The sequence below is a fragment of the Cyprinus carpio genome, chromosome A15 (genome assembly GCF_018340385.1).
Source record: "Cyprinus carpio isolate SPL01 chromosome A15, ASM1834038v1, whole genome shotgun sequence".
Taxonomy (NCBI): domain Eukaryota; kingdom Metazoa; phylum Chordata; class Actinopteri; order Cypriniformes; family Cyprinidae; genus Cyprinus; species Cyprinus carpio.
The window spans coordinates 2,988,931-3,001,115 of NC_056586.1; the positions used below are offsets into that span (position 1 = coordinate 2,988,931).

The 12,185-nt window shown below is 39.7% G+C and overlaps 1 protein-coding gene across 2 annotated transcripts; it reads right to left on the reverse strand.

The window, feature by feature from the left end:
* Positions 1-645: 645 nt before the first annotated feature.
* On the reverse strand, positions 646-9,677 carry LOC109103042 (protein FAM124B-like). 2 transcript variants are annotated; one of them, XM_019116359.2, is made up of 4 exons: positions 9,088-9,677; positions 7,722-7,753; positions 6,825-7,609; positions 646-1,536 (listed from the first exon to the last, which is right to left on the reverse strand). In XM_019116359.2, exons 1-4 carry the CDS (start codon positions 9,165-9,167, stop codon positions 979-981), a joined length of 1,455 nt encoding a protein of 484 aa, XP_018971904.2. In that variant the 5' UTR covers positions 9,168-9,677; the 3' UTR covers positions 646-978. The 2 variants fall into 2 exon arrangements, with proteins under 2 accessions (XP_018971904.2, XP_042626710.1); XM_042770776.1 differs by lacking the exon at positions 9,088-9,677 and adding an exon at positions 8,912-9,077.
* Positions 9,678-12,185: the final 2,508 nt, after the last annotated feature.

Consider the following 12,185-nt stretch of genomic DNA (forward strand, 5'->3'; position numbering starts at 1 on the left):
AAGAGTTAAAAGATCTAAAGCTGTGAGGTGCCAAACTGGTCAGAAAAGCTTCTAGATTAATTTACAGCAAAGCAAATAAAAGCAATAACTTACATTTCATAATTAACTTGGGCTCAATGCTGACTCACTTTCTGCCATTTTTATTTATTTATTGGAATGTGGGAAAAGGATTTTGGATAGAATGTGAAAAATAAACTTGATGAATCCTTCACAATAAACTAAATGAAAGCCACAAAATGAATGAAGGCTCAGATCATCCAATCTGAGGGAACTATTAAAGAAAATGACACTCCTTTGATTTATTCCAAACATTATTCTTCATATAACTACATAATTATTAAATTAGTTTGTTACCAACATACACAACATTATTATCAAATACAAAGTACTACATATTTGATATATTTCATAAAAATACATTGTCAACTGTCAAAATACTGATACAGTCTCAGAAATGCTGAGAAATGCTGAGTTTGTAATGTTTAGTGGACATACAATAAACAGTTCTGAGATGAATACAGTGCATTTGTGCAGAATAACATATAAACCTGCCTAATTAGGGTTTACTTGCGTCATTACTAGTAAGGATGAAGCTAGTTATTATAAATTGTTATGAGATGAATACAGTGCATTTGTGCATTGTTACTAAATCTCACTGACGTTATGATGATCATGTAATTTGCACTGAAAAATCTGTACTAAAATGCAAAATAGAAGCATTTTCATTCTCTTTTGAACCCCACTATAAATCCTATAGAAAAGATCAAATGCAATTAAAGAATTATATTTATTTGTCATTTGTTAAGATTACGTAATCATCGATGTGAATGGATGATCGTGTATGAAAGTGACAGTATTGATGTTTATTTCCAGGGAATGCATGACTTCTTACAATGGGAATGCACTGTAAGTGGCTTTGGCAAATGCATTCATGCAAATGTGTGCTGCTTTTCCAAACAAATGAGTAAATGGTAACAGTCAGATGAAGAACTCATCTACTTGTGCATGCTGATGTCGACTGTGACACTGTGAAGCTTGTGTCTCTGCTATGACGCTCTCTGCACTCTCGTCAGTGGTCCACCGTGGCTCATCCAGGACGTGTTTCAGGTCTCTAGACAGAGTCAGCAGAGCAGACACTCCTAAAGCGGCCTGTGGCTTCACAGCACAACCTGTGTCCACATTCATCTCCGGCTCCTCCTCTTCCAGCTGGAGGCGGGATAGGGAGGTTTCTGAGGTTATCATGGGCTCATACCAGTTCATCGACAGGCCTGCGGGGCTGCTGCGCTGGGACGAGTAACAGGAGCTTCCTGGAGGAGTGCTGCGGGTGCCGTCTGACCCGGCACACTCCCTGCCGCATGTGCCTGACCTCATGCCGCGGGGACAGTGGTCCTCAACGTGCTCCTTCAGATGGGACATCCTCCTGCAGGGAGAGGTGGAAGGGGGTCTGCCAGCTGCACAGCTCCTCAGCAGCATCCTGGGACAGCTCAGAGGAAACGCAGACCTCAGGAAGCCTTGGGCTTGTGCTGGAGCTTTAACCTGTGGAGAAAACCACGCTTTATCAGTTCAACAGTCATTAAAGGGATAGTTCACCCAAAAAAGAAAATTTGCTGTTAATTTAATCACCCTCAGGCCATCCAAGAGGTAGGTGACTTTTTCTTCAGTAGAACAAAAAATAAGATTTTTAGCTGAAAACACGGTGAGACAATGCAAGACAGCAGCTACCATGTTTTGAGAATAAAAAAAAGTCGTACTGAATTGTCTGAAACAGTTTGCAGCTCGAGTAGCACAGATCTACAAGTAACTCAATCAAAACTCACTTTCAGATGCCTCAAAGTAACCCTGACTTGAAATCAGGCAAAATAGCAGCATATCTGATCCTATGATGTTGGGTTTTGCTAACTCATTCAGCGCTCTAGTTCCTCCAACAGTCACTGAACTGAGGAAACAGTTCGACTCGGACCGAAGACCGATGTGCTGGTGATATGCGAGTGTTTGAATGAATGGCTGCAATTAAAGTTTTTATGGTTTGTCATCGTTTACGTAAAAAGGCGAGCTGATGAAGACAAGATTATTCACTTTATATGCTTTAGACATGTAAAACATCCACATTTCACATCATTGCTGGGTGCTTTAATAATATAATTGTGTATAAGTCACATCATTGCATGATTACGTAAACTAACACTGAGCCAGTTCATTGAAACAAGCTGTCTGGAAGAACCAGTTCATGTAAAAGAATCAGACACCTGGATTACAGGTAATAATGTTGTAATTAATGTTCAGTTTCCTGCACAGACAGATCGTTTAGCTTCATAAAACCTAAATATATAGTCAGGGACAATGGATATAAATATGTTTTTTTTTTTTTACTCCTAAAGTAACGGCAGCAACTGACTTGCATTTTAGGAATAATCAAGGACCACGGTTTCAGCTAAAAATTTTCTGTTCTGCTGAAGTCTCCTACATCTTGAATGGACTGAGGGTGAGAAAATTAACAGCAAATGTTCATTTCTATTCCTTTACGATAATTGCAGTTTAAAGGAATAGTTCACATTAAAAATGCTGGCATTATTTGCTTTACACTTATGTCATTCCGAACCCATTTTATATTATTTTTAACACAAAAAGTAAAAATATCTATAATTGTGAAGGTCACCCACAAGACCCCATTTTCAGCCTTTACACATTCATTCAATCATTTTCTAATTTTTTAGAACAAAAAGTTTCCTTTGAAAAATAAAATGCTGCTGAAGTTAGGGGAAGGCCTAAAAATATTTCAAAGCAAATAAATTTAATTAGCATTGTAATGTGATCATTAATTTTAAAATAAATGCATGTACAAAATTTAAACTGATGTCCATGTTTTCTATTACTGTAGATCAGTGGTTCCCTTTCGAATGGTCTCTTCCATTGCATCACTTGCAGCACATGCTGTTTACTCTGATATGAAGCCTGATTTGTTCATCTTTGCACTACCAATGGCACTTCAACCTGCAAAAAGGGGTGAAGACGACTGCTATATAAGTCTGCTTTGAGCACCATTTCATCTGAATTTTTCTCCTTCAGCAACGAAGATCATCTCCTCGCTGACTCTGCAAGCAAGAAGATGAAGAAGAGGAAGAAAGAAGCTCAGCCTGCTGCTCGTCGCTGTGAAAAGAAGCCCTGGCAGTGGAAGAAGCCAGAAGCTTTCCCCTGTGTGGACATTCGGTGCCTATTAGAGCAAATTTTCAGCAACGCTGTTACAAATGTAGCACCACAATTGTGGCTGGTGTAGGGAACCCCTGCATGATGCAGAATGGCACAGTGAATGTGTCGCCTGTCTGGGCAGCTCCCACGGAGAGGCTGCGCTCAGCGGGATGGAATGTTCTCACTGAGAGAGCATGTTCCAGCAAAGAACCCCTCCTCTGATGCAGACAACCCAGCCCAGCCTGGATAATAAGCTGATCCACATTCTACAGTAAATAAAGCTATGGAGGATCTTGGCCTGGCTTGGTCGGCTCCATCCATGACCTCCTTGACGGGTGGTACCTGAAGGGATGGCGTCAACAATCCAATGGACCGCCCCATTCCTGCCAGCACTTCACGAGGAAATCATCAGGACGTGGCATACCCCCTAATTGGCGCACGTTAATCCCTCTACCACTCTCACTACTATTGACAGCGCTGAAGAACAAAGTTATAGCAAGCTCCCCCTCTGGAAGAGGTGGTCGCTGCACATCTGTGCCCTCCATCGGCCCTGGTGTTGAAAGCCCATGCAGCGCACCCATCTAAGCTTTTTCAGGACTACCTCAGCCCTAACAAACAGGGCTTATTCAGCAGCTGGCCAGGCTGGCTTAGTGCTTTACATGATGGTGGTGCTCCAAGTGTTTCAGGCCGAACTTCTCTGCACCATGGACAAGTCCAGCTAGAGTTCTGATGCCTTCAGAGAGCATTGCACAGCGACTGATTTGGCTCTGCGTGCTACTAAGGCCACAGCGCAGGAGCACCACTTTTAGCTACATCTAAAGGCCCCGATATACTTCAAACAAAGTTCGTTTTCGTTCTTTGTTTGGGGGCAAAAACAAGTTTGAAAAGGCTGAGTGAAGGTATGATTTTTGTTATATTTTTTATGAGCTTTCGATGATGGAGGCGCTGCTGGAGGCGGGGTGTAGAATAATGGACGCTCGCGTGTATGCCCTAAACACAACAACGATGAAATGAAGAAGTATAGGCAATCTAAGTGTGAGACAGGCACCAATGGTCAGAATATTATAGACAAAGGAATAATGATTAGCAGCAGTTCAGAGTCAAGTATCATGTTTGCAATACAAAAGAACCGTAATCAGTCCTTTATGGGAAGTGTGAATGTCTCGGTATCAGTTTGTTACTTTATTTTATTAGTGTTCATTTATTTTATTAAACTGAATAAATTGTTACACCTTTTTATATTTTCTGTGGTGTCATGATTTACTTTTGATAAAAACAAATGTTTATTATTGTATGTTCGTTTGGAATTTCATTTATTGTATACCCTTTAAATTTGCTTATGAAAGAACAGCAGCAGCAGCAGTATGGTGTAACATTTATTTGAAACACATGTATTTGGTACATGCTACCTTATATCTTTACTCTTTCCTTTCATTCTTTTCATGGATTTGGAAAACTGGTCTCGGATGTTTCTCTGCGTCACTTTTTGCATAACTTCGGGTCGTCGACACCATGCTTCATTGCAATTTCTTTCTAGGAATTGAATGCTTTCTCTGAATCTTTCAAGTCTCTCAGAGATCGCACAAGTGCGGGTATATTTGTGCCAGCTCAGTTATTCAACACTCCAGTGTATTCAGCAGATGTTGTTTTCCTCTTGGACCTCCGTAGAATGAGAAACGAACTGGGGGAGAAAAAATAAATAAATTGCACGTCAAAGAAGGTGGAATTTCAGAACACACCCACCGATTGCGTAATCGCCATGGACCAGTGGAAGCTCAAAGGTGTTTAGGAGTGAAAATGACCTCCCCCAGAAAGTTTGCTTTGGTCAGCTGTTTCGAACTGCCGAAACAAACTCAAAATGAACTTCGTTTAGGCCTGATTTTGTTCGAAATTACGTCATATCAGTTCGTTCTTAAGATTTCGTTTGAAGTATATCGAGGCCTTAACAGAGATCAGGGATGCTGACAAGGTCGCCTTGCTAGACTTGCCGGTCTCTCCCAAGGGACTGTTTAGCCATGCTGTATATGGGTTTACCAAATGCTTTACAGAAGTCATCGCAGGCAATGCGTCAGTTCCTGCCAAAGTCGCCAGAAGGCCCCATCCTCTCAGCAGCCTGGCTAGCTGGCACTGCCTCAGCCCCAGCCTGAACCTGAACCTGGGCTTCAGAAGTGCCCCCAGATGGCAAAATGCTACCCCTTTCCAAAGCGTAAAGGTCCACGCCCCAGAGTGACGTTGAACCCTGAGCCTCAGAAGCGATCTTGATCATAACTCAGAGAGGTCGAAGAGAGGGTCAGTTCTCAACAACGCCAGAAATCTCTCAAAGAAGTCTCATGCTCACTCTCCATCCATCCACTTGACACTGAGCGATGGAATCTCCATTCAAGCTGGGCCCGTCCTTTCCATTCAGAGCGCGCCCAAGCAAACTACCACTTTAATAGTGGACCCACATACTCAAAAGAGCATTTCTCCTCTCCTAGTTACCACAAATGTCAGTTCCCAACCCCGGTGAGGCGAACTACCATTCGAAAAACTAAAACCACTCACCCTCTGGCTTCTGGCTGGGAAAGCTATCCCAAATGTGTCAATGAAAACTCCATCATGTTATCATCAGTAAATTATGGTTGTGCCACAAGGATCTGTGTTAGGCCTTCTGTTATTTTTAATATATATGCTGCCACTTGGCAACATTATTAGAAAACATGGAATTCACTTCCACTGCTATGCCGATGATACTCCGTTATATATTTCAGATAAAATTCACAAACATATTTTTTGCTTGAAACGTCATGAACTAAGCAGCTAAGCTAATTATTTTCCATTTGCTTTTTTGGGATGGCCATCTTGAGGTAACTAGAGATTACACCAGCTCCAGCATGAAGACCTCGTCTGAAGACTTCAGCTGACCCAACACCTGTGAAGAGATGATGCTGACCCCTGCAAGGACCTCAGATGATGCCAACTTGAATCAACATGCACAACTCCCAAAATTTCTATATTGTAATCATTTTGATCACATTTTTCGCAATAATTGCTTAAATGAGCTAATTTTTTCTGCCTAAAATTAATTAATTCATCATTAATTCATCCCAACTGTTCATTTCTGAAATGGACATTACTTGGACACATTCACTTCTGATAACAGATCACTCTAAATTGTAATGTAGATGCATGGATTTTCTATAAAGCTGCTTTGAAACAATGTGTACTGTGAAAAGCAGAATACAAATAAATTTGAACTGAACTGAACTGAATTTATCTGCCAGTTTTCTTACATTTTCAAAGAGAAAAAAGTTTATTTTTCATACTCCGTTGACAGATATTTGTTGTTTTGAGTATAAACCCAGACTTCATATCTTCATTTTGCATCTCAAATATCTCTTAATTTAAGGATGTTAAGATCTTTGTATTGGAAAACAGGACAAAAATACAGAAAATGATATAATTTTTTTTTGTTACAATTCATGCAAAATATAATGCCGTGAATATAAGTTTACTGTAAGACTTCCTGCTCTTTTAAGGCCTTAATTTGTGGAAGGCCAAATTAAGACTTTTAGAGACCATGTTAAGACCCGTAGAAACTCTAGTATGACTGTACACTAAAGGGCTTATAGAAACAGAGCACATTTCCTGTGACCTACTTGAAAGAGGATTTTGTTGCCATCCAGATCTTCAGTGTGCCATCGGCTGGCGCTGATGGGCGAGCAGGTGTTGGGCAGTAAGGGCACGAGCTGTCCGATCTCCCCCACCCTGAACTGCAGCACCATGGAGTAACACGGCTCCACTCGCACCCCGGGGGAGAGCTGCTTGATGGCCAGTTGTAGGCTGAAGCCTGCTTCTGTGAGTAGCGTGAACCAGCAAAAGCCCGTCTTCTGCTCTTCTGCCCTCCTCTGTAGCACCGTCTCATATAAACGCACAGTGTCCTCAAAGTTATCATAGGTGCTGTGCAAAGTCACCCGCACCACCTCTTCTCCGTAGTGCACCGGCCGCACACCCCACACCGGCATACCTGCACCCAGGCTGTAGAAGTCCCGGCTGGGCAGGAGATAAGGCCTTAGCAGGGCGCTGGATGGGGAGCTAACATGAACACCGGCCTCTCTGGCACCGCAGCTCTCTGTATGGTGGTACTGCCAGGGCGGACACTGCAGGAAGTCCAGTACTCTGAGAATGCGCTCCTCGCCGTAAGACTCGTGTAAGAATATGGTGACGGCGTGTGAGGGGTGGCCTGCCGCAGGGTGCTGGTTAGCTCTGGCGTAGTCATGTAAAGGACAGGCCCGCTCAGACACGTGGAAAAGACGCAGGCCGGGACGAACCCACTTCAGCAGGCGGTCCAGAGTGTGCTGGAGGAGCAGCGAGGCGCCAGGGTTGGTGAGCAGGTGCATGGTGAGCAGAAGGAGCTCCTGACCCGGGACAGCCGAGAGGTCAGCTGAACAAAGGGCAGAGCAAGCCACAGACAGAGCGGTGAGGAAAAATCAAATCACAGATGGCAAAACAAGCCTAACTGTTGATAATACATTAAATAAAGAAAATGGACTCACTGCTACTGCAGGACATTTTACTGCAGTCAGATCTAAAGAAAAGAAAAAGCACACTTATTATAATGAGTGTAATACTGTACAAATGATATCAGTCTATCAGCAAATAACAATCAAGTTTTTTATAAATAACACAGAGAGGTATCCTTTAAAATATTACCCAGAATTTACCCTGCTAAGGAATGATTTGAATGTTTCAAATTAGAGATGAGATGAAAAACATTGAATGTGTGGTGTTGCTACAGAATCTGTGATTTAACTTTTCTTTTAATGTGTATATTCCAAAATATTTTAGATGGATGTCTCCAACTTTATTTCTAATAATATATTTCTCTGATTTTTATTTTTCTCATATAAGCTATTAAAAAAAATGTATAAAAGAAGTAAAAAATAAATAAATAAATAAATAATAAAAAATATGGTACTACGTTTGACAATATCAGAAACAGAAAAGCCATATATACATCGGTTCGATATCGATTCTGAAAAAGTGGTATCAAACCAGCCCTAATATATATATACATATGACATGATGTCCCATTTTGGTGTCCGCATCAAATTAAATTTACTATAGTGATTTTACATACATAGCATATTAAATGCAAGTTAAGTGTCTACTTTAATGTTTCAAATAACCTTTGTGAAAATAAAATGTCAAAATATGGGTATAATCATGTTCTATTAATGATTCAACAGTTATATTTATATAAAAATGAAATAACATACTTAGCCTACTCTGACCTGTACTAATTTTATATACTGTATAAAAGAAAAATTGATAATGTTGAATTTGATTATAGTTCAAATGATTAAAAAATAATTTAAATGGGTAAAACCAAGTGATATGAAGGATGTTGGCAAAAAATGGTAAATGTTTAAAATGACAGTTCATTAGTAGTTTGGGGGAAACTGCACTGTGATCATTAAATATAGTCTTTCAATTTTAATCTAATGATTCTGATGCTTAATATGCCTGACAAGATTTTGTTGGTATACAAACCTCTTTTGTTTATTTATTAGCATCAGGATGGCCTATCCTAAAAGCAAAAGTGCTATTGTAACCCAAAAGTCCTGAAACTTGTTTATTTTTTCATCATTTCCTAAAGAGAACCAAGTTAAAAAGTTTAATCCATGGTCCTTCAACACTTACATACAAATGAATAATAAATAGTTGTCTGATTTTGATTATGTACCTTAATCCACATTAAATGGCGCGTTTTTGAAGATCAAACGTTGTTTGAAGTGTTAGAATGTATCGTTTGTTGCTTACGTCATAAAGCATTCGGCACGCTCTGTCCGTTACTGTGTTTCTCCCGCTTAGAAACGCAAACAAAAGTGAGCTGATGTGTAGCTTTCTCCGCTAACTCACCCCGCGGTCTCCGCGCCCGAGTCCGCCGTCTCATCCTCCGTCCTGCTGCTGCTCGTGAAGCGACGCGGCTGTCGGAGCATAATCTGCCTTTACTTGAGTGCGAAAACCGCTTTTTAAACATGAGCTTCGCTCGTAAACCCTGTTTGCGTTCGCAGGAGTCGAGTTCACGCTGACGTCACTTCTGCCTTTATAATTTATGATGATGATCAGAGGCTCTAGCTGAAAATCTAAAATATCAATTGAAAAGCTCATTTAGATCGAGTCATAACTGGATCATATCTTCCGAGAGCACAGCTCTAATATGAGGAGTCGGGGGAAGGGCTTTTCTCTCCTCTCTAAAGGACAATGAGAATGGAGGGGCCTGGACCCCAGCAGATGGCTGTCATCGGACCTGTGTGGGACACACACTTTGAGCAAGCTTCTCAAGAAGTGTGCAGTCCTGAACAATAGAGTTTAACTGTTCCCAAACATCCTTATATGTTAATGAATCAGTCGAACTCTGCATCAAAACAAAGCACAATCCTTTCTGACAGGTTTGTGTTTTACCTTTTGAAAGGGTAACTCTTTATGGTGCAGTGGCATCTATAGATTTAACCTGTGCATCCTTAGTGACATTTTTGTCTTTCTTTCTTGTCAGAAATGTGCATCTTTATTTGAAATTTAATATTTCTTCTACAAGTTTATTTCACTGTAGGTACAAAACATTTATACTCAGGACTTTACGGACAGAAAATGTTGCACTGAAACTCATTGCACATTATTTCAACTTCATTGAAACACAAGTTGCAATATTTAATCTCCGTGCCATTTAAGAATAAAATCATGCATTCTTTGTTAATAAGCTTTCATCGTGTCAGCAGGGGTTTAACATTCTTAATATTTATAAAATTGTTACTGTTTTCCACCTGATATCATATATATATATATATATATATATATATATATATATATATATATATATATATATATATATTTTTTTTTTTTTTTTCCCTCAGCTTTGGCCTTTTTACAGCAAATATGTACCCAAGACTGTAATAACCTGTCACTAACTAACTAACTAATTAAATAAATAAAATGATATTTTAAATAAACAAATTGGCATTCAATAGGTAAAAAGGGGCATCTGTTGTCAGGCTGGGATAAAGGGCCCCCAAACCAGAGGAGCATCACTATGTGACTGACATTAAGACTTGTCCTGACAGAAATAACTGAACAGCTAAACCTCTTAATTAGGTCAGTTTTGGAATAATCTGTTCTTGTTCTTTATGAGCTGATAAGAGTACATCGGTAGTTTTTCAAACTTCAAGAGTCTGAGATATTTTGTGTGACTTAAAAAAAAAAATCTGTTACAATTTACTCATCTTCCATGCTGTTCCAAAAGACTTTTATTTTTTTATTTTTTCATATTTTTGTTCCAAAAAGTTCATAAAGACATTGTAAAAGTAATCCATAGGAAGCAAGCTGTTTAATCCAGCTTTTCTGAACAGATATGACTGGTTTATATGGTGAACAAACTTAATTTAACAATTTATTCTCATGTATAAACTTAGATCAATGTGGAAGCCAGTTTCCACTGCAGAATAAAAATTAGTAATAATAGCAACACTCTTGCAATTCTGCTTTTTTTCTGTTTCCACCATGGAATGAAAAACTAAAAAAAAATTAAATAATAATAATAATTGTGACTTTTTTTTCTGACTTTTTATGAGTTTGTATCTTACAATTGGGATTTTTCATCATAGAATAAGTTTTGTGATATATAAAAAAAAAAAAATACTTTTTTATTTATTTTATTTTTTCATTCTGTGGTGGAAGCAGTCTTCCATATATCAATGCTTGACACGAGAACAAATATCATGCTTGTGCTACACTGCAAGAGTGTCTCAGGTTACCATGTAACCATGGTTCCCCTGAGAAGGGAAACAAGACACTGCATCCTCTAGTGGACACTATGGGGAATGCCTCTGGTATGACCAGTGTCTGAAGCACGTGTATAAACATGACAATGAACTTGACATTGGCTGGTGACAGCCTATGATGTCACTACTAGTGTGACCAGGAGTATAAAAGGGCACCTGTAGCACATGTCATCCACTTCATGTCTGAAGGAGACATGCCCAGGAATACCTCAAGAATGACAAGGAGATGTAGCTTCTTGTTCACCTTCAAAGGGAATCATGGTAACATGAATAACCTGAGACGTTCCCTTTCGAATAGGAACAGGCACTGCATCCTCTAGATCAGTGCTTCTCAAACCTGTTCTGGGGACCCCCAACCACTGCATATTTTGTGTGTGGCTCCCTCATTTAACTCCTGATTCAGCTCATCTGCTCATTAGTAGAGTCTGAACTGGGTGTGGCTTATGAGGGCGACAAACATGATTTGCAGTGGTTGGGGGTCACCAGGACAGATTTGAGAACCACTGCTCTAGAGGGGACCCACGGTCATCAAGCCGCGACCCACTTTATTTTTATGATTATATATATATATATATATATATATATATATATATATATATATATATATCGCAATGCATGCATTCAGTACCCTCGCATATGACACACAGGTCGTGTAAATCATCAGGTGTCAAATAACTGGATGAACACACTTCCTGAAACAATTAACACTGGCGCCATCCATAGCTGCTTGCCTAGAGACCCCACAAACAAACGGCTCCTGAAGACAAAGAAGAGGATGACCCCAGCAAATATCAATTTAACATCAAATATTAAAAATTAAAAAAATTTTGAAAATAGAAAGTTAAAGGGATACTCCACCCCAAAATGAAAATTTTGTCATTAATCACTTACCCTCATGTCGTTCCAAACCTGTAAAAGCTCAGTTCGTCTTCGGAACACAATTTAAGATATTTTGGATGAAAACCGTGAGGCTTGTGACTGTCCCATAGACTGACAAATAAATAACATTCTCAAGGTCCAGGAAAGTAAGAAAAGCATCATCAGAATACTCCATCTGCCATCACTGATTCAACCGTAACGTTATAAAGCCACGAGAATACTTTTTGTACACGAAGAAAACAAAAATAATGACTTTATTCAACAATTCCTCTCCTCTGTATCTCTCCATATCAGTGTAGT

Coding starts and splice junctions, on each gene's coding strand:
- LOC109103042 (XM_019116359.2), bottom strand. CDS start 9,167: ATGCTCCGACAGCCGCGTCGCTTCACGAGCAGCAGCAGGACGGAGGAT. Junction 7,610..7,721: donor TAAAATGTCCTGCAGTAGCA/GTGAGTCCATTT, acceptor CCCTTTGTTCAG/CTGACCTCTCGGCTGTCCCG. Junction 1,537..6,824: donor GCAACAAAATCCTCTTTCAA/GTAGGTCACAGG, acceptor TTTTCTCCACAG/GTTAAAGCTCCAGCACAAGC.